At 39.7% G+C, this 23,357-nt stretch overlaps 1 protein-coding gene across 1 annotated transcript in view; it reads right to left on the reverse strand.

Moving 5' to 3' along the window:
* The window catches only part of CCHR2.PART1H4orf45 (chromosome chr2.part1 C4orf45 homolog), a 1,175,837-nt gene that overhangs the window by 892,040 nt on the left and 260,440 nt on the right, over positions 1–23,357 (reverse strand). The window contains exon 2 of the mRNA XM_044063434.1: positions 14,942–15,000. Within this exon, the coding sequence (XP_043919369.1) occupies positions 14,942–15,000 (59 nt within the window). The remainder of the gene's footprint in view (positions 1–14,941; positions 15,001–23,357) is intronic.

Raw genomic sequence — 23,357 nt, forward strand, 5'->3', positions numbered from 1 at the left:
ACTCTGGACCCCACCCAGTTCGGGTTTGTGAAAGGCAGATCATGCCTCCTAAATCTGATCGACTTCTTTGAGGCAGTCACCAAAGCCATAGACGAGGGAAAGGTTGCTCACACAGCCTATCTTGACCTCGCCAATGCTTTCGACACCATCCCCCATTCTGGAATTCTAGCTAAACACTCTAAACTAGGTATAAATCCCTATGTCACAAGATGGGTTGTCATCTAGCTCACTGACAGAACCCACACTGTAAAAGTTGCAGACTACAAATCTGACTTCAAACCAGTGACAAGTGGAGTACCACAGGGTTCAGTCCTGGGACCGCTCCTGTTTGGTATCTACTTCTCTGAAGTACAGGCTAACACAGAAGGCCTTTGGCTAACGAAGTTTGCAGATGACTGCAAACTAGGAGCCATAGTCGAGTTCCCAAATGATGTGGACATCCTACAGAAGGGCCTCACTGAGACAGATGCCTGGTGTCAGAGCCATGGCCTCAAGCTCAATGCCAAAAAGTGCATTGTCATCCCCTTTGGTAAAAACTCTGTACCCATGAACTACCACATAGGCAGCAGTCTACTTAACACCGAATGTGTGATAAGAGACCTTGGGACCCAGGTGGACAGTAGTCTCTCCTTTGATAATCACATTGCTACAGTAGTCAGGAAGTCCTTCTATCTGGCACACCTCATCGCACAAGGGTTCTCATCCAGGAAAAAAGAGGTCATTGTTCCCCTCTACTCGACACTCATTAGACCCATTATAGAGTACAATGCCCTCTTTTGGAATGTACCTCACAAGACATCTGCAGCAGCTGGAAAGGCCACAGAAGTACCTCAGAAAGAGGATTACTGTTGTCAGACAGATGCCCCTACACTGACCATCTCAAAAAACTCCAGCTTTACTCTGTAGCATATCGCCTACTCCGAGGTGATCTCTGCCTGACATATAAAGCTATGTCAAACCCAGAGCTGCTGGACATGCCTCAACTAAAGAAATCCCAGTCCCTCCGAGCTACACGCTCTAGGGACCTAAACCTTGTCACCACAATAAACAGAACATGCTGGAGGGATAGATTCCTGTCCCATTGACTTCCCATACTCTGGAACAAGCTAATCATCTATGTCAAGCAAAGTTCCTCATTAGCACTCTTCAAAAAAATCTTGATGAGTGGATGGGAAATAGGAAATACACCCCGGGGATCACTTCTGTGGCTCTGATCGACAGTGGCACAGGAAAATAGCTTTCTTTGGTGGCATAAGCCAGGGAACCTTGTTGGCTAGGCTTATTTAGGCCCTTGGGCCAATAGCCTAGTACCTACCTATGAACCTATATGTCCTGCTAAGGACATAATAGCTGACCAGCTTCCAAAGCTTCAGGGCACATTACAGGCATCCAAACTGCTGATTATCTTGAGCTGAGCTGGCAAAAAAGTCAGGTTTGGGCAGCAAGCACTTTAGAGCTTTCATGCCAATAGAGAGAGGGGGAGGCTAAAGCCCTAAGAAGGACAATGCTAAGAAAATGATGATAATAATAATAATAATAATAATAATAATAATAATAATAGTAAATGTCTACATCCCAGCATAATAACATGCAAAAAACAAGTGTGGGGGATCATTCAAACATCTACTGTTGTGGTAGGTTTTCTTACACAACTATGTTCTTCATTTGACCGCTGCTATATTAGACTAAGTGGCTTGGCAAGCTATCCAGTAGATTACCATATCTTGGACAGAACTGAGAGGAGGAAGGATGAGGTTCCAGGTAACAATGGAGAATAATCCTAGCAAAGCCTGTCATAGACTTGGAGAAAGAATTTAGTTTATAGTGCTTTGAAAATGTAAGCACAGAGGACTAAGCTGATGCTTCTAGAATACTTCTGGAATCCAACCCTTTCCAAAAAAAAAAAACAAGAAGAAGCCAAGGCCCTGACAGAATGAGCTCTAACCCTGCCAGGAATAGTTTTGTTATGGTGAGAATAACAAAAAGTAATAGCATGAGACAACCAGTTGAAAACAGTCTGTTGAGACACTAGTTGTCATTTATTCATACCTTCATAAGAAATGAATGACTGATCATAAGTTTTGAAAGATTTAGTTCTGTCAAGATAGTACTCAAGTTGTCTGTGGACATCCAAGCTATGAGGTATCCTTTCTCCCACATTTTAGAGTCTGAAAAGACCATTATAGGCATAAAAGGATTAGTTCTCAGAGAAAGCCTCTGTGAAAAATGAGATAAGGCTCACCCACCATCGGAGCTTGAAAATCACATACTCTTCTTGCAGTGGTCAGAAAAATAAGAAAGACTATTTTCCATGACAAGAACCTCATGTCAAACCGATAATTCAAATGGAGCAAGTTATTTTCTGAAACAACATTAAAATCCCACGGAGGAGCCACCTGTTTTCTACAAGGCTTTTTGTGTAACATTTTCATATGAAACTGCATTGAAAAAAGGGGATACATGGGCAGACATGCAGAAATGACCAATAAATGATCCTTGGCTGAGGAGTAAGACAGGCCATTGTATAGTAACTCATAAATAATGTAAAACTAGGGAAACACTAGCCATGAATGGGTACTGGGTCTCTCATTAACACTAACTAAAATCTTTTCCATTTGTTAATATATGATTTTCTAGTAGCAGTTTTTTCTTTGCCTCCATTAATACCTGCTGCATGTTCTCAGGAAAAAAAATGTGCCTAAAAGGTATTAGGATCCTATCATTTAGGCTGTCAGTTGCAGTTGTTTGGGGTCACGTTCTATCAAACACCTCAATCTTGTGTAAGTAAGTCCAGTGTGTGAGGAAGCCTCTGTGATAATTGCCCCAGCCATTTCCAGCAGAAAGGAGAACCACTGTTGTCTGGACCAGAAGAGAGTCACCACAGTGATCTTTAAGGAGTCCTTAGTCTTCAGAAGTACCCCTGACATTAGTGGACAGGGTAGAAAAGAATACAGGGACATTCTTGTCCAAGGAAATTAAAAGAAAAGTCATCTGTTTTCCAAGCCTTCTATCATGGAGTCCTTAAGCAGAATTTTGCTAATTGATTGATTAGGGAGAAGGAAAAAGGATCTATTTGAGCTGTTCCCCATAGATCAATCAAGTCTTGGAAGACCACCTGATTCAGTTTCCATTCATGAGGATCTGTCCTGGTCCTACTCAGCTTGACTGCCACACAATTTTGCTCTGACAGAATGTAAGATGCCTGTAGACTGAGACTGTGCTGAAAAGCTGTATTTCAGACTACCATAAAGAGTCTGTACAGACCGTAAGATCTGATTCCCCTTGTTTGTTTTTGTACCACATTACTGTGGTATTACCTGTAAACACTTGAAGAGGTGTCAAGCACCACAGATGATTTAAACAGCCGACAACACTTATTGCAACTAAAATATCTTTTATATTGTTGCGCTTTAGTTTGTCTTTTGTTCCAAAGATCTTACAATTTTATGCCCATTGAAACTGCTCCCCAAGCAAAGCCTGAAACACCTGTTGTGACTACAGTTACCACTTATCTGTTTCTTTTCCAGACTATCCAGAAATCAAACAGACTGCCCAATAGCCCAGAAAACATTGTACAAACTCTGGTATTCTGTTTCATAAAACAGACTATCTGAGTTTGTTAAACTGGCAGATTCACTATGCTTTTCCTTTTTTAAAAAAAAAGCATTGCAAACCAGGACAACAGAATGATTCTCCTCCCTCTGACCTGTCTATTACATTACAAAGTCAGTGGAAAGTGGGCAGGGAGAGGGAAAGGAGATGGGCAAAGTTATGTGGACATGCAAGGGGTGTGGCCTTGGCCTGGTTTTGGTCACAGTGAAAGGTGGCAACCCTAGTTGTGACTGAATGTGCTGGAGCAGGACTGGAGAACGGGAAACCTAGATTCTGAGAGATTTACTGTCTCCACTCCTAATCTCACTTTTTACAAATCCTAGAACTGGAATTTGAAAAGTCAAGGGATGTTGGTGTTGGGATCATAGAGATTTCAGGTACTATTGTAACTTTGAACAGAACAAAACTTGTCCAGCACCCAAGAAGAGTTACAAAATAAATTTAATTTATTATATTGAATCACATATTAGCATACCGTTTTTGGCAAAGACAAAAAACCTTCATACGCACTGATGAAGGTTTTTGTCTTTGCCGAAACTGGTATGCTAATATGTGATTCAACATAATAAATTAAATTTATTTTGTAAATCTCCTTGGGTTCTGGACAAGTTTTGTTCTGTTCCTGGTTAAGGTTGGGTCCGTGCACCCTGTCTCCCTGCATGACATTTTGGACTACTACTAATGTAAATTTTTCATGTGGAGTCTTGCAAGATGTACCATGTGTATCACTGATGCCACAAGGCCCAAAATCCTGAAGAATTCCCTTGCTGAGACTGTAGTCTGAGTGAAACATCTCAGGAAAAGTCTACATACACATCTATGTTTTCCTGTGGAAGAAATGCTATTTGACTAAAGTGTTGAGCAGACACCCCAGAAAAAAAATCCAGTGAGGAATCAGAAAAGACTACTGAATATTCTCTTGGAATCTCAGCCTGTGTAGGAGATCCCTTACTAAGTGAGGTATTTCTCATACTTTAAACAATACTCTACAAAGATAAGTAATTCATCTAAATAAGGAACATTTGAATACCTTATAGTCTGTAGTAGGCTATCACAGCAGCTAGACACTTTGTGAACACCACTGGAGAAGAAGATAGCCCAAAGGTTAAGGCAAAGGGCTGACAGTGTGGTCCAAACTCACAAAATCATAAGAAGGGTCTGAAATCTGGAAATCTTAATATGATGGTATGCAGATTTTAAAACTAAGGTCACTAGAAAACAAAATGGAAATAAGGGGTAACAAGTTAAGAAGAGACAACACTTTGTACTTGAGAATTATCATAAACTGGTTCAGAAAATATAGGTCCAGAATTGATATCCACATTGCTTCTTTCTTCGGTACCAGAAACCTGCTAGAATAGAATCCTTCTCTTAAATGAAGAGGAGGGACAGCTTTTATCACCCTATGAACCAGTATATGCTGGATGGTAGGAGAGAAAAAAAGAGTTTGGAATCCCCTGAAAAGGAGGAAGGGACTCCCACTCTCTTCTGGTACCTTAATGTATTATTAGCAGCATCCATATAACAGAAATAATTTGTTGCCAAAGTGAGAAATGTAGTTTCAAACATTATAGAATGATTAAATGACTGCCAGGGTAGATGTGAAGAAAGTCGCTCATATAGTCATTCAGACTAATTAGACTATCCTTTGTTCTAAGGGGCTCATGCTTTGTTTCTGGAACCTCTCTGCCACTGATTTAAGACATTTGCTTACCAGCAGATCACTGGGACTGTTTATTTAGCTTTTTATTGAAAATTAGGCATGGAGCTTAGAATGCTTGGGTAAACTTGCAGAAACAAGGCTGAATAGGGTTACCACCTGTCCCACTTTGAAAGGGACAGTCCCTCTTTGGGCAGTTGTGCCCTGACAAAAAAATTGTACAAATGTCAAATATCCTGAGATTTTAGGACAAATTTATTTCCTATATTTAATGTAATAGTTGCATAAAACAGTTATTCTGTATCTAAAATACCTAAATGTTATAAGAAACAGAATAAGCAACTAAAATGCTACAAGAATAAGCTTTTATTTAGGCAAAAAAGTTAAGTTCTAACCTTTGTACTGACTGTGGGTATGTGCCGGTCTGTAAAATCTGATGTTTGTACCAAAAATGTCCCACTTTGGCCATTTGAAAAGGTGGCAACCCTAAGGCTGAAAGATCTGAGAGATCCCTTGTATCAGCTTCCCCCTCTCATCCCACTTTTTAATGACCTCTGCAGCAGAAAGCCCAAGAACTAGTTCTCTATCCAAGAGAGGAATCAAAATTTCATTTTTGACATTTTCTGGAAAGTTTGAAGAATGCTGCCAGGCAAACCTCAGCAAAACAGTTCCAGTCCTGGAAATAACATCAGTAGCATCATATGTACATTTTAAACAATGGGTAGTGACTTGAGAAACTGCTGAAAGCAAATTACACAAAGCAGATTTTTCCTCACAAGAGGCAACCAGTGCCAAAACATTCCTCAAGTTCTCATACATGGCCAGGATAAAACTACTTCCCCTCTTTGTCAGAAGTGATGAATTAAGGTTAATTAAAAGTTTAGCAGTTGCTGAATTCATTAAAGGAACAACTGCTGGATCAGCTCTGGGAAGAGTGTATCAAAATTTAAAAGACTAGGAAACCTTATGCAATCTATTTATTTAGAAGAAGCAGTTTGACTGTGATTGAAATCACAGGCAGTGACAAAAACATCCTCCAAGGCAGACAGAACTAGAGGTATAGGAGAGGGTGTGAGCATTCTAGTTGTAGTTAATCATAATACTCCCTGAGGGACTGAGAAACATCATTGTTTTCCCATTGAAAGAACTGACTAATTCTGCAAACAGTCTCAGAGAAAGATACTCCTTTACAGCAACTATCTGAAGTCATACTCTCTTCAGAATCAGAATCTAAATTCTGTCTCAGTATCCTCATATTGAGGTTCAACAACATGAATATCTTCAGAAAATTAAGAATCTCTTTTTCTTTTACCAGTTATACCTGTACTAGAGGGGTCCAGAACCTGATGTAAACATTGGGGTAGTTGCAATAAGTTACTCCTATCCAGTGTAACTGACACAGCATGATATAGGTTTGAGTTTTTATTTGTTTTTAGCAAGTATTTCTGAAGAAACAGACTGAGACTTGCTAGCCACAGGTTCCCTGGGAAAATGCACAACGTTCGCACTAGACAGCCCCTTCTTCTAAGACTGACAAGAGTGGCTCCCCTTGCCCACTAATGACACTTCAACAACCACATAGGATGTGTCTAACTAAACGTTGGTCCATGGTGGCTGTAGGGACTACACTGCAGGGGATTGTCAGAAAAAGATGACTGGTCTGTGGAACTATCTTTTGATATTCTCGAGTCACCTACCTAAAATTGAAGCACTTTAGAAGCCTGCCATGTTGGCAAAGGCCATTTAGTGAGTTTCTTCTTAGGAGTGAGGAACCAGTAAATTGTTCTATGGTCAAGTAGAAAAAGATGCAAGATTCCGGGGTAAGCTTCAGAACAACAGTCGGTAAAACAGGTACATATCAAAAAAGTTACCTTTTCTCCACAAAAAAAAAACACCCAGTAAAAATTACATAACACACCCTAGTCCCAAAAATATATTAAACAATTTCCCAAAGGAAGAAGCAGTTTAAAATAACTTTTAACTTTGTTTTAAAAATCAAATAAGTGACATTCCCAAATGCAGCAGCATAACAGTGCATGAGACAGTAAGTAAAAATTATTTCCCAGCTAAAATGAACTTTTACTACATAAAATTAAAAGTTGTAGTAAAAAAAAATAAAGTGTTTTTTTTTCCCTGAAGGAAACTAGAGTTTTAGCCAAGCGTTGATACTCTGAGGCCCATAGAAGGAGCACTGTCTTCAGGGATGGTCTGTTAAGATTATGGAAGGTAGTGTTGCACATTTCTTTGTGGTGGCAAAGACCATTACATTAGATTTGGTGCTACTTAATTGCCTTGAACCAGGTGTCTGTGACTGCACAAATGTCTATGTCTTCCAAGGTGAGGACTACTTCCAGAGAATGCAGTTTCATATTAACACTCATAGAGTTTAGCAGCAAAACCTTGAGGTTGTTCTTAGATGGAGTTCTTATGTCGGGAATCTTGTCCTTGCCACACTGCCTAAAAAGGCACAATGGGGTGGCAAGAGCCTTGGCCAGTAGCTGAAATCCCAGAGGTGATAGATGAAGACCATAAATACCTTGCAAGCCTTCTAGTGTGCATGCTATTTTAATCTTTACTTTAACAATGATTACAGAGACTCGGGTTTAATTTAAAACCTTTATTTCAAATTTTATAACACAATTGCTGATAGTCATTTGGTAAACAAAACAAAACAAGTCTCATTTTGAAAACAGAATTCACATGATCAACAGTAATCTTCTCTTCCCTTGAAACTCACATTAATTGAAAATCCATATGGCCAGTTGTGGATTAAGTATGTTTTCAAACCATGCCCTCCCCCAGACACATATTTAGGACCATACATATATGCATGTGTTCTTTGATTTACTTTCCTGATTGTTTTAAATTGTATTTCTTGGTTAATATAGCAATATTTGTAAGAGTCTGTTTTAAATTTGCAGTTTTGAACATTTTTTTCCCAAAAGCAGTGAAATAAAATGCATGAACCCATAATGGCAAAAGTATCCATTTCAGAACATTCCAGCCATGTGCTGTCATTATAGTCACCAACATCCATGCTCACTGGTTATGGCCTCTTTATCAACTTTGTATGCATCCTAGTGTTCCCAGTGTTCCAACTTGCTTTACACAAATGCACCCTTGTCCTGCAAATACTACCAATATATATTTTTTTAACTTTAACAGCTCAGCACAGTCAGTCATTTTAATCCACAGAGATCCCTTAAATCCAGCAAGTATAGCTACCTTGTTGGCTGCATTATTCTCAGATGTCTGTGTAAAAAATAACAATGATAATGACCAAAGTCACATATTTCAAATTTGTTTCACAGAGACAGTAGTCAAAATATTCCAACTTAAGTGGGACTGAGCCAGTCATAAACACACACACACACACACACACACACACACACACACACACACGCACACGCATGCACACGCACACACACACACACACACACACACACACACACACACACACACACACACACACACACACACACACACACAAAACCGATAAAAAAGATAAGAAAAGAATTCACACTCACATGCACAGTGGTCCTGCAAAGCCCGATTAAAGACTGTTTAAAAATAACCATATGATTACAGTATAAGGTACGTTTATCAACAGAAAGCCCCCACCAGCAGTTATAGCCACTTTGTTGACTGTGTACACCTCTATTTGTTATGAAAAAAATAAATAAAACACATGTATTTTGTTGACAGCTTTGGTTGAACTATATGAAACTGTATACAATGATCATTAGCATAGCATAAGATACAGTTATGTATAAAACAGTCTTGATAGAAGAGCATTTATGGGAGCATAAGAAATATTAACCACCTTATAACATATGCTAAGTCATTATGCAAAATCTCTGCAGAACTAAAAGTCATCTGAATAATTCTATATTAAAAGAGAAGTATTACTAATGCAGAGGATGCTGCTGGCAAACAACTTTAAATTTTAGCGCTTCGTCTACAAATGCAGTGCCTGCTGCCTTTGAAGAATAAATCACATATTTTGCATTAAAAATAAATGGTGTGCAGGTGTTAGATAACATTTCCTGAACTTGTGGGATGATTCATAACGATTTACTTAGGTGTACACTCTGAGTATACCTTGAGGTAACTTTTCTGAATTCAAGTACACTTCTACCACAATGCATTTGCTGTCTATTCCCTCAGAATAGTTACATAAAGCATACCCTTAGTATATGCTTTGTGGTAACCTATATTAAATACACACCACCACCGATCATCTGTGCAATAGGGAATCACTGGCAAACAACAACAGGTTCATGATTATTAGGCATGCATTCCGAGAGATAATTAAGGAGCCTAGCCAACATTCTCAATTGCCCCAATGCAATGCCTTATTAAGTGAATTGCTGAAGGTCACAGAGTAGGTAAATGAAGGTGGAAAGATTCAAACCCTGCACCCTTGCCCCAGGAAACAGCTCATTAAGAAATTAGAGCTTTAGTCCTCTGTGGTAACTGCCAGAGTAACAGTTTTTTACTAAATGCAGAAATACTTTACAATCCCATCTTAGTACAGCAACAATGACTATATAATGGATGCCAAAGATCAGACAGTTGTGATCATCACTCCAAGTAATGCAGACTATATGACCTAACAAATGTTAACCCCTTTGCAGTTATTGGAGGCTGTGAAGAAGGCACTTCAAAAAATATTACCAAAATGCAACATGTTTAGACTACTAAAATGCAACATATTTAGACTGTATTACACTATCCAGGCCTTTTAATGAATCAATTCATTCATTAGTGGAGTAAATAAAGCAAAATAATTGTAGACAATATAAATGTTGCAGCAGCTTTAAAATCAGAAATATTACTGAATGCAGCATACTGTCTTATTTTTGGAAGGGGGCACCTTACATGCTTGCAGGACACATATATCTCCTTTCTGACCTCCCTGTATCTTCTCTGTCATCTCAATACTCACTTTCCCCCATTCACAGGAGTTTCCCTTCTTGTTCACAATCAAATTTCCATGCCAATTCCCAAAGGTTACGTGCACCAATTCATGAATATGTATCAGCTGCTTATGTATATCACTGGTTGAAATAATTGCTTGTGTGTGTGTATATGCAACAGTATGAGCAGGAGTGATTATCTGGATTATTGTGTGGCTGGGCCTCCTGCCAACTCTAGTCTCTAGGCAGCTGCTTAGATTGCCTTGTGCTGGACACAGAAAAACATAAAAAGCATCTGAAATCTTTGAGAGTAGGAATGTGATGATAAGCATCTTTTAAATCCAGAATTAATAACAAAAATGAGAGGAGGAATGAGTGGTAACAGAGACTGCAGACAGAACATTTTGAATTTTGTGATTTTGATGTGAAGGTTCAGAAAAGAAAGGTCTTGGGCAGATCTCCATGTTCCTTCCTCCTTTGGCACCAGAAAGATTCTTAAACAGAGCCCGTTCCCTATTTGATCTGGAGGAAACAGATTCTACAACCCCTCAGATAACATTTGATCTAACATAGGATGAAACAGGGATGTTTGATTAGATGATTGCAGAGGAATCACTTGAAATGTAGGATGAGAATCCCATTGCCAGCTATAGCGTTTTTGAATGATTCTCAGAACCCAATTGTCCGAAGTTATCTGATACCACAAAGGAAAGTGAAGACCTAGACTTGGGGTTGCCAGGGTGGGGAAGGGTAAAATGTGATGGGGTATATAGTCAGTCTGCTTTTTTGATAGTCTTTGGTTTTGGGAGGATCCTCCCTTCTTTTAATCTCATTGTCATTGCTCTTAGAAATTTTGCTTGCCTGAGCCTTGCCGGGATTGTTTATTTTGTTTTTTGTTTTTTTTTAATAGGAACCTGAGCTAGAAGAAAAGTTTCAATTGTATTTTTGCATGGATGGCTGAAAAATCTGGGTAACCTGTGGAATTAACTTTCACCTTTTATCAAATCTTTTAAGGACCTCAGTAGAAGAAGGGCCAAACAATGCTTCTTTATCCATGGGAGCTTTCAGAGCTCAGTGTTTACATCCTTTCGAAATTCTGAGAATATAGCCAAACAAATATTCTCATCACTGACTCAGTGGCAGCTGCTCTGGAAGCAGCATTAATAGCATCATAAGAAAATTTTACAGAGTGTATGCTTACCTGAGACACTGAATATAATAAATAATTCAGAAATGTCTTATTCACTGAAAAACTAAGATCTAACTTTCTCAAATTGCCAAAGAAGCTAGCAGAAACTTAGAAATGTGTGCATGACAATTCACTATCCTGAAGGCAAATGTGAAAGTAGTACAAATTTTCTTCCCAAACCTATCAAAAGCTTTACAATATTATTCAGAAGGAATATGGTTAACTGCCATAAGGTATTTAGCAGAGGATGGGTTTGTTAGATGTAAGATTTGAAAAAAGAAATGTGTGAGTCTGGGGAACCTTGTATAATTTATCTGATTTTCAAGGGGCAGGTGGCTCCACTGTGGCTGACTCTCAGGCAAACTGTAGGCTGGCAAAATGTCATCCTCTAAGGCTGGTAAAACAGGAGGAACAGCAAAAGGTTGAGGAAAATCCACCAGAAGCAAATCATAATATCTTTGCTTGGTCTCTTGTATTTCTTTCTGTTCCGACATAAATAAGGCCTTCATTCATAGGTCCATAGGTTCATAGGTATGTAATAGGATATTGGTCCTGGGGCCTATATAAGCCTAGCCAAAAAGGTTCCCTGGCTTTTGCCACCCAAGAAAATTCTGGCAACAGTATGTGAAAAAGAGAACTCTTCAGGTATGGAATAAGAAGAAAAACTTTCCTAAGAGTCAGCTTCCCCACTCTTTAAATAATCCTTTAGCAAAGCCCATCTAATCCTCTTTGTCAGCCCAATGTGGCACAGGTGAAGAAAAATGCTCAACTTTCTGTTTTGTTTTCTTGGAAGACTCCCTCTCCCCTCAGAGACAGTGTGTCATGAAGACCAGGTCCTTTCTCTGAGAATCAAGCTCCTCAGAGCAGCTTCATGAAGCAACAACATCTACACCCTCCACCATTATCAACAAAACAGGTTCTACTTTGTCCAAAAAGGACAGCTGAACAGCAATGGAGGACATGCCTGCCTCTTGGTCTTTAGCAGATTTCTGAGGAGCAACATCAGAGGGACCAAAAGAAACTGATTAGCAGTCCAAGGAACCCGAAATGACCATACAGAGTCAATCACTAGCAGTTGAAGTAAAGAGGAAGCTGGAATCAAGACCAAAGCCTCATGTACAACTTTTTTCTTCCTACACATTGAGGAGAGAACAACCAAGAAGCTGGGATCCATGTCCATGTCTTTTCCGAAAAAAGAATCTGACAAGTTTTTAGGAGAGCCATGATAAGCTGGTTTTACTTCCTGACTAAAAATGTAATTTTTGAGGTCCAGATTTTCAGTGACAATCACTAAAGACACTTGCTGTAGCACCTAGTCACAAATTTTGACAAAAAAGGTAAACTTTTGCTCACAAAAATTGATAAAATGGAAGGTTTTCCCAGTATGGTACTTATCTGTTTGGCCTCGATGAAGCGCTAGCTGGCCATCAATCACTTGAAGCCTGCAGGAAAGAGCGCACTTCAATGGCAGGAAAAGGCTGAAGGTTTGGCACCATATCAGCTGACTTTATACAACTCTCTTTGAGCTGTTCAGTGGTTAGGGTGCATGCAAGATGCCCTAAAGCTTTGGAAGCTAACCAGTTGGTCCAGTACTTGGCAGGACATAATCTATGCAACTTAGGTTACTCCAAAAATGATCTACTGATGAACATCACAAATTCTGCTACCAAACGTCAGCCAAGTCATCACTAATGCTGTGACCATGACAGAGAGTTTGAATGCTGAACTGAATCCAAATGGAAAACACTTGTAGCAATAGTTGTTGATATGACTAATATGCCAAGGTCTGCATTATGAAAACATGGAATGGTCTACTCCTAAGGAGGAATGGAACACATCTATACAAAACTGGACTGTTTTCATCGCAGTTTAGTGAAGTACTTTCCACAGACTGAAAATGTTCTAGAGTCTGAGTCACATATACCATTCTGAAAATGTTGCTGTTACGGCTAATAATTAATTTACCAGATCTAATAATGGCATTTTGTCACATTATGTTACTGGATGTGTCTTCAGAGTCAGGCATGTCTACTACTTCATTTCCTAGAAACTGCAATTTATTTATTTATATTTGTTTTCTGGGTAGTGTACTTATCTCTATGGACCTTTTTCAGACTCAGCTTGGGGGTGGTGTCTGGTTAAATAGTCACACAGTTAGGCAGTGGAGGCTGAGGAAATCAAACTTTGCACCACTGGGCCGCAGTAATCATCTCATTAGAAGCTCCTTAATCCTCTAAGCCAGCTGCCAAACATCAAAGTATGGCAGATATTAAAACAATTAAATTGGCTGATTGTGTAACATGCTATGACAGCAAAGACTGAGTCGTAATGTTGTATTTATTTTGCATGTTTTACATAACTTTTTTTTAATTCTAAGAAAGGATGTATGCATGTATGTACATCATGTGACATCCCTAGACTATTAGCATTGTCCGTAGTACAGTACAGCTTAGTACAATATAGTACATAATAATATAAGTGTGTATATATATATATATATATATATATATATATATATATATATATATATATATATACTCTTATTATCGCAAACAATCCTCATGGAGGGATATAATGTAGCTCATGGGAAGGATATAATGTATAAAACAGCATGTCTTTAATATTCCATAATTTTAAGTGCATGTGGGATATCATATAACTTTAAGTGGTTTAGACACATGCTGCCACCTTAGCAAATGGTATAGCAGTTTACTCAGTAGCACCTTATATATCAGTGTGGTTAATTATGTTGCAGGTGTCCACCTACTGAATGCTAAATATTCCATCCTTCAAAACAGATAAAGGTGAGATGAATACTAAAAAGAAATAATGTGATATTTCACACACAGAGTGGTTTATAGAGAAACAACTTCAAGAAAAAATTAATTTTCTTTGTATCTAATTCTTGGGTTCAATTAAATAGAAGGAAAATGTGATTCAAAAAAACAAAATTGACCTTTGGAAATTTGGATAGCATTATCCTTTATAGGTTCATAGGTGTTTACTAGGTTAACAACCACAAGGGCCTTTTTAAGCCTAGCCATGCATCACAAATCACCAAAACGTTCTGGTACCCTTGATAAGGGGCTTGGGAGACGAAACATTTACAAGCAGGGGCCTGGGAGATGAGCCATTTACAGGTTTAACATTAGAAACATAGGTGCCAAGCAATGGATGAATTTACTGTTCTGTCCGGAAGGATCAGGCCATTTGTTTAGTTATGAAATTAGTAAATAATCAATCATGTTTTAAAAATGTGGTTTCAACAAAAAGTTCTGCAAAACTACTTAAGAGAATATTTCTGGTATTTGCTCATTTTCTCTTCAAATTCTCAAATCCATAGGTTACATGGCAATACTTAGAAGGAGAGATGCAGTTAAGTATAATGGTATTATGTCACTATTGTCAGTGGATTGCTAAGACATCAGTTAATTTTATAACTTTAAGAGATACACAAACACAAACAGACAAGGAAATCACAGTTTGCTTACACTCCAATATCAAAGCATGGTACTAAAGACAAAACTACTGCCTACAAAGAAGTAACAAGAAATTACTTACCATGGATTTTGGTATCTATGTGTATGTCTGTTCTCATATGCTTGCCAAAATTCTTTCCTCTGAAAATTTGAGAAAAAAATATGTTTTATTCCATATCTCACGTATGTAGCATTCTTTTTATTATTATTATGATATACTAAATTCGATTTCTGGCTTTCCATAAACAAAACACAGACTTAGTGTTACAATTTGTACTTACAGATTCAGGTTTGCTGTCTCAGGGCCTGTTGGTTTGTTTGTTTGCAGTGGCTGTTTGTTTTGAGCAACTGTTCCAAGCCATCTTGGATTAGCAGAAGCTTTTCTTCACTTTAGTGAGAGGATTGTGTTGATTGGCCACTGACAGGTAAAGGTTGGCTGGTCTAGCGCTTGGAGTAAGCACTCATTGGTTCTTTTGAGCTTTTTTAAAGTTGTTTCAGGTTATACCTTCTGGTATTTAAGCCCTACCTTTGAGAGGATTTCTGTTTATTCACACTGAGCTGAACGGAGGAGGGGCACTGACCACAACGCTAATCTGTGATATATAAAAATAAGTATCCTTTTTTTTGGCTTATTTTTACTAGTTATTGCTTTTTTTTCTAACCATTTGTAAGCACTTTTTATTTTCTGCTGCCTACTATTTTTTATTATATTTTATTGCTATAAACTAATCTACATTATTGTACTCAAATTGTTTGTCTTACAGGGCCTGTTAAATCACTTTTGTTACTGTCACACTGTTTGTAAAGCTTTTTAGCTAGTTTCACTGTGTGAAAGGTATTAACTGGAAATTTTCTCCAGTTGTTAAGCATTTGTTTGTTTGCTCTGATTTCCTGCCAAGGAGTGTATCATATAACTGATTTGTTTCCAATTAAAAGCATTCTCTAGAGTCTCCTTGCTACTTTATTTGTTTAAAACTTTCATTTAGTGTCTCACTGTTGTTTTTCTGCTGTGATAAACATTTCTGTAGTGTTTTCTGCCTAAAATAGTGTAGCTAGTAGCTGTAGTATACTTTCTGGCTTTGCAGTTGCCCGCTCCTATTGTAAATTTGATCTGGGGCACTCCTCCTTGTCCAGTGTCATTAGTTCATGCTACCTAATACAGAGAGAACATTTGGGAAGGCCAACAGCCTTAGTTTCTAAACCGTGAATTACCTGCTTTCCACTTTACTAAAAAAAAAAAAAAAAGACTTTATTCAGCTACTTTTACAGTATTTGTGTTTTCCTCCTCCAACTCTATTACTTCATCTTGTTTTTCTGCTACTTGTTCTCTAAAGTGTTCAGTTGCATCTTCTCTGCTGCATTTCTTACTGCTTGTTTTAGCCTGCTTAAATTTTAAGTGTTATTCTAAGCCTCTTAGTTTTGGTTTAAGCACTTGGACTTTTGGCCTACCCCTTAGCTCTTCCTCACCTCTCTCCCTCAGATTCTGACAAATATGGATGGACAATTTTCTACGGTTTCTCCTGCCAGCCTTATTGATATGGCCATCCTGAGACAGTGTAGCAACTGCCTCATGTATATGGATAACCATCTACTACTACCACCTAGGAACACAATTTGTGAGAAATGCAATTATATAAAGACGCTAGAGTTTATGCTCTCTCCCTCACAAGCCAGTATATCTGGTACTGAGAAGGTTGTCAATACAATAACTGCACCTCAAACACCACCCACAACTACACAACACACACTCATATATGTAGAGGTTCTCAACAAAAACAAATCCAAACGTTGGAGACCTCAGAAGCAAAAACACATGAGAAACTACACAACCCTCCACACCACATACCATGCATAGTCCACACACCAGTGTCTCACAATCACTAAGGCCTAACCATAAACCCAATGTATTAGTCATAGGAGACTCCATTGTGAGACACACAGATGTGCCTCTCACCAGACTGGATAAGGAGAAAATCACGGTTAGTTGTTTGCCAGGTGTCAGAATCCACCATATCACACACACACTCAAGTCTCTCCACAACAGGTACTGTTATGACTCTGTCATAGTCCATGATGGCTTGAACGACTTGAGACATACCTCCCTGGACTATATGAAGAGAGACATGACTGAGTTCGCTGAATATGTGTCCCAGGCAGGTATGTCCCTAGCCTTCAGCAGCATTCTACCATCACCAAGAATGATGCCTCAATACAAACAGAAAATGATTGACTTTAACAATTGGCTTAGTTTCTGGTGTCATTCCAGGGGGATCCAGTACCTGCCAGCCTAGGAAGATATGATCGACAGACCATGATGCTTTGATAGAGATGGCCTGCATCTATCTCACTTGGGCTTCAAGCTTCTGGCAAAGGGCCTTGCCTCCCCCATAGTACCTTTTTTAGGAAAAGTCACGAGGTGGATACTACCAACACAAAAATTTCAACAAAACACAAATTACAGGTCATGCTGCTAAACACCAGGAGTCTAAACATGAAAGTGCACTCATTGCAAGCATTCTTAATCCTGGAAGATGCTGACATTTGTGCAGTCACAAAAACCTGGTTCAAAGCTGCAAAGCGCACCTCAGCCTTACCTGTTTACTCATCCTATCAAACATTCAGACCCCAAAATGTGGGCAATAAAGCCAAAGGAGGTAGAGTTTCAATATATATTAAAGACAAACACACCTCCAGGCTGGTCAAACAGTATGATGCATAGGAAACACTCCAGGTGCAGTTAACCATTGACAAGACCCCTATTCAAATTATAGTTAGCTACAGGCCCCCAAACTTTACTCAAGATACCCACGCCACCTATCTGGACCTATTCAAATCTATCAAGATTCAACCCTTTACCCAGATCCTGGGTGACTTTAATTACCCAACCATAGATTGGAAAAACTACTCATGCCAGAACACAAATGTCCAGAGATTCCTCAATTTTATCAATGCAAATGCCTTGGAACAGCTAGTCGACACCCCCACAAGAGGTGATAATATCTTGGACTTGGTATTACCTGACATGAGTAACCACTGCAGCACCCCTATGGTATCATCCTCCCTGGTAAGATCCAACCATAAAGTGGTCATTTTCAAAGTCACCATCTCCCCTGAACCCATCTAGCTAGGGTCAAACAAAAAAACTTCTCCAAAGCTTATTACAACCTCCTGAGGGATGGTATAAACATGTTCACAGCCCCCTCCCCCACTGTAGGAACTGGCACCAATGTCCAAATCTACATCAAAGTACTATACAAGCATTTATATAGATGCATGGAATCAGGAATAACTGACAGGACAATATCATCCTCCGCAAAGAAGAGTAAACCTGTCTAAAGAGGTGGGCATCTGCTATAAATAAAAATAAACCATATAACAAGAGTAAAAAAATTACTGTCCAGGACCAAGAAGGAGCAGGTGCCCAACTGAAAGCAATCTCTCCTTAGCCTGAACAAGCAAATAAGAGCACCAGTGAAATCCTCTAAAGCCAACTTCGAGTCCAAATTGGCCACAACTACTAGAGACAATCATAAGGCCTTCTTCACATATGTCAGCAATCTCAAAGGAAGCACCCAGATCTGTTCAGAACTGGTGGTCAAGGACACCGCATACACAAATGCTGTAGATATAGCCAATCTACTGGCTGACAGATTCAGTGAAAACTTCTCCCCTCTGTTCACCCCATCAGTAAATCAGGACATCCCCAGTACCTGCCCCCCACTCCTTATCTCTAGGGAAAAAGTCATCACTGCCCTCTCAAAGGCAAAAAATACAGCCTCCATGGGACCCGATTACATCCCAGGCTGCATCCTACATAAACTCAGGCATGAACTTGCAGCACCATTAGGCACCCAAGTACTGGCTTTGTCCCAGCCGAGTGGAGGATAGCTACTGTTATCCTTTTACACAAAGGTGGAGCTTCCATCAATCCAGGAAATTCTAGACCCATCAGCCTCACTAGCCTGATCTGCAAGGCTATGGAACAGATTATCATGGACCTCATTAACAGGGACATTAGCAACCTCCAAAGACTTGACTCCACACAGTTTGGCTTTGTCAAGAGGGAGGTCATGTCTGTTAAATCTGGTCGACTTCTTTGAGACAGTCACCAAAGCCATGGATGAGAGGAAGATGGTGCACACTGCCTACCTTTACCTGGCCAAAGCCTTCAACACTATTCCACACTCGGGCATAGTAGATAAACTCTCTCAACTAGGCATCAATCCATATGTTACCAGATGGGTAGCAAACTGGCTCACTGACAGAACCCACCTAATCAAAATAGGGGAAGCCACCTCAAGCAGTAGACCCGTAACAAGTGGCGTACCCCAGGGATCAGTCTTGGGTCCTCTGTTATTTGGGATATACTTCTCTGAGGTGCAGGCCAAAACCAGTGGGCTATGGCTGACCAAGTTTGCAGATAACTGCAAGCTGTGCGCAGTCATCAATTCCCCGAGTGATGTGGATGTCCTCCAAGAGGGTCTCACCCAAACAAATGACTGGTGCTAGAAACATGGCCTCAAGCTGAATGCCAAAAAATGCATCATCATCCCTTTTGGGGAGAGTGACTGTTAGATATGTTTAAAAATATATAAATGCATGTGCACATCTATTTGCTAGTTAAATGCATATACACGTCTATTGCTATAATATATGTAGGAATAATATAGTCAGTTAGATGCATGTATTTCTGTTTGCTAGCCTACATATATTAAAGGGTTAAACTGTTCTTAGCTGAAAGCAAGGAAAAAAACAAATAAATAAAGCGGGATTCATTTATGTAATGTAACAGTCTGGTACAACTTGAGACAAGCTGACAGTTCAGTGTTTGGGACATGCTTCAAGGACTACAGATAAGGATCCAGGTGCGAGGAAAGAATTCTTACGTAATTCACCTTGAAACAAGAACACAAAGGAGCTTATTAACAGACTGCATGACATCAAGTGCGGGGATATCCAAAGACAATTTTCACACAGACCAGAAAAGACCCCCTAAATACCAAAGTAATGACTTTGAAAGTTCCCAAAACCCTGCTTTTATAAGAATGTATATATGTGAGATGTAATCTGATTTCTATGGAGATCTGCTAGAGCTGCTTCAAGGAGAACATCATTTATGCTGTATTGAAAAGAAACCTGAAGACATTAAACCTTGCAAGCTAAACAGTATTGTACATCTCGTCTGTTATATAGACAGTTATTTTAATAGTTACTGTGCACAGTTTAAAAGGTTAATAATCTGCAAAGTTTATGTGCAGTCATCATACTTTGGTTTTCTACAAGACAGACAGCATTCAGCACAGACATCTAAACATCTACAATTAATTTATCAGTGACGTCCCCACATATTATCACATTAATAACAACGTCCTAAGTACACAATCAGTAGTGAGGGATTTGGGCACCCAGGTTGATAGCAACCTAACGTTTGACCACCATGTTGCTTCTGTTGTACAGAAACCTTTATACATGGCCCACCTCATAAGTAAGGGTATCTCATCCAGGGACAAAGAGGTCATAACATCCCTGTATTCTTCCCTTATAAGGCCAATTACTGAGTACAACACCCCCTTCACCATGTACCTCACAAAGTACATGCAGTAGCTGGAGAGACCACAGAGGTTCCTCACCAGGAGAACCCAGAACCTCAAACATATACCCTACACAGATAGGCTAAAAGCCCTGTCTTTCTACTCAGTTTCATACAGACTCCTTAGAGGTGACCTCTGTCTGGCATACAAAGCAATCTCAGACCCCGCCTTGATGGGACTTCTGCATATCCATAAGTCAAGCTCCACTCGTGCAACCAGTACGCGCAATCTCAACCTGGTCTGTGATATTAGTAGGACTTGTTGGAAGGACAGATTTGTGTCCCAGAGACTCCCCCATCTGTGGAATAGACTCCCTCTCCACATCAAGTAGAGTACCTCATTATACCTTTTTAAGCGCAACCTGGATAACTAGATGGGAAACAGAAAATACACCCCTGGATTCCACCTGTGCCCCTGCTGTTCAGGGGCTTTGAGTGCTGACTTGCCTAAACATGGGCTAAACTCTTGGCTAGGCTTATAAGGGCCTCAGGTCCAATAGCCTAGTAATCTCCTATGATCCTATGAACTTTGTACAGAAGACTGGAAGGTTGATAACCTGATTAATATGGAATTCTGACACCACCTTAGGAAGAAAGGAAAGATTGGTCCATAAGGATACTCTACTCTTATGAAAAATCAAATAAGGAGGTTTGGATGACAAGACCTGTAATTCTGATACTCTTCTGGCAGATGTAATAGCCACTAAAAAGATAGTTTTCCAGGTCAAGAATTTTAATTCACACTTAGCTGATTGTGTTAACGTTTGCAAAACAATGTTCAAATCCCAAGGAGGAGTGGGCTCTTTTAATAGGTGTCTAAGTAGGAAAGTTCTGCTTAGAAAAGCTTTGCAAAGTTTGGGGAATGATAAAGATGAGTTATTTACAATTTGCTATCAATTGTGCGAACAACAAGCTGTCGGCACGTATGCTGCCAAAAATCAGATTGTCGTTTACACAATGTCAAGTGTATGGGGTAGTCAAACACATTTATGCCAGTGCAGTAGTGCATTCGCATGAGTGTTCAACAAACTGTATGGAGATCGCAGTACAGTGGGGATTGGAAATTCATCCATATCTCCACTGTAGTGCAATCTCAGAGATGGAATATATTATTAGCGGGAGGGGGTGCAGGGGGGTTTGCCCCCCTGCAAAAACATGATAGGTCATATATTGATTTACATCAGCTCCTATATGGATATCACATGATGCTTTCGGTGACAATATTGACTCAAATGTGTCTATCGGTGGTTTACTTCGATATTGCAAACGGAATATGTTTAGCCTTTCGCAATACTGATAGTAAACCATTATTTACGCCTATATGAAAATTGGAACTGGCAGCTAATTACACTTTTACAGTGGAAGAGTTAACACCTGCACTGAAAATTGAAGCCAAAAATTCAAGAACTTTAGGAACAGGTGATGAAAAGGGATCTAAATTCTTTCGCTGTGCCCAAATGACAAATCTTTTCCATTTACTTTTGTAAAGTTTCCTAGTGGAAGCTTTATGGGATGATAAAAGAATGTGATGGACAGAGGAGGAGAGCCTGGGCTATCTAGTGATCAAGAGAACTGAAGAAACTATGTGGTCAATTTTAGGCCTGGAAAGCCCGGATGAATCATGCCTGTCAAGTGAGATAGTAGGTCTGGATCTATGGAGGATGAAGGAGATGAGGCCAAAGAAAGGGAAACCAAATCTGACGAGGCCAGTAAGGGGCAATGAGGATAACTATGCTCTTCAACTGAGATGTTTTCTGAAGAAATTTGGGGATTGGGGTTAATGGTGGTAGGTATAAAGGAGACCAGGAGCTAATCGTGAAGTAGAGTGTCCCTTGGTGACTCCCCCATAGGGAGGATCAGGTTAAAGAACCTGATGCAGTTGTTGTTGAGTGGAGATGCAAAGAGGTTGCAGCATGGCTGTCCCCGTCAACAGAAAATCTTTTCTGCAATCTTCATATTGATGGACCACTCATGAGGAATTAGAATAGACCTGTTTAACTTGTCTGCAGTCACCCTGGATGTCCCTGAAATGTGTGTTGCTATCAGAAATTGATAGGATGAGATCACCCATTGCCACAGTCTCATAGCTTCTTGACAAAGAGAGTGTCTAGAAAGGCCTGCAATGGTAGAAGGACAGCTCTCATTTCCAGGACATTTATACACCTCTTGGCTTCTTTGTGGGACCATGTGTCTTGGACTGTCCTTCCCAAGTAGTGCCCTCCCCCACTCGATCTGGGAGGCATCCATGGTCAATATGGCCTTGGGTTGGGGAAGAAGAAAGGGATGACCTTCTTGTACTTGAGAGGAATGTATCCACCATAGAAGATAATTTTTGCAAGCTTGTGTTATTTTGATCTGACTGGATAATGATTGATGGAGAATGGACCATTGAGTTGCGAGTGTCCACTGAAGAATTCTAACATGGTACCTACCAACTGTACCAGAATGATTGCCACTGACATGGAACCCAAAGCTTGGAGGATCAGTTGAGCTGAAAGAAAAGAATTTTGAATGATCTTTTCTGACCTGAAACTGATTAGACTGAACACTGGACTGAGGGAGAGAAGCTGTTTCTGTGACTATGCTGCGTGAGGCACTGATGAATTCCAATATTTGTGTTGGTTCAAGATGACATTTGTTGTAACTGATTGAAATTCCCAGGTGAAAGCATAACTGGAGTCCACAGTCTCCAGACAGAATCAGATGACACTTGGTAGGAGCTGTTATGAGCCAGTTGTCCAGATATGGAAATACCCAGAATCCCTGTAGTCTCAAGTGAGCTGCTACTACTGCCATACACTTGGTAAACTCTTTGGGGGCTGTGCTGAGACTAAACGGTATAGTTCTGAATTGGTAATGACTGGCTCCCAGCTGGAAGTGTAGATATCTCCTGGATCGTCTGTTCATT

Source organism: Protopterus annectens, chromosome 2.part1, assembly GCF_019279795.1.
Source record: "Protopterus annectens isolate FY-2018-M chromosome 2.part1, PAN1.0, whole genome shotgun sequence".
NCBI lineage: Eukaryota > Metazoa > Chordata > Ceratodontiformes > Protopteridae > Protopterus > Protopterus annectens.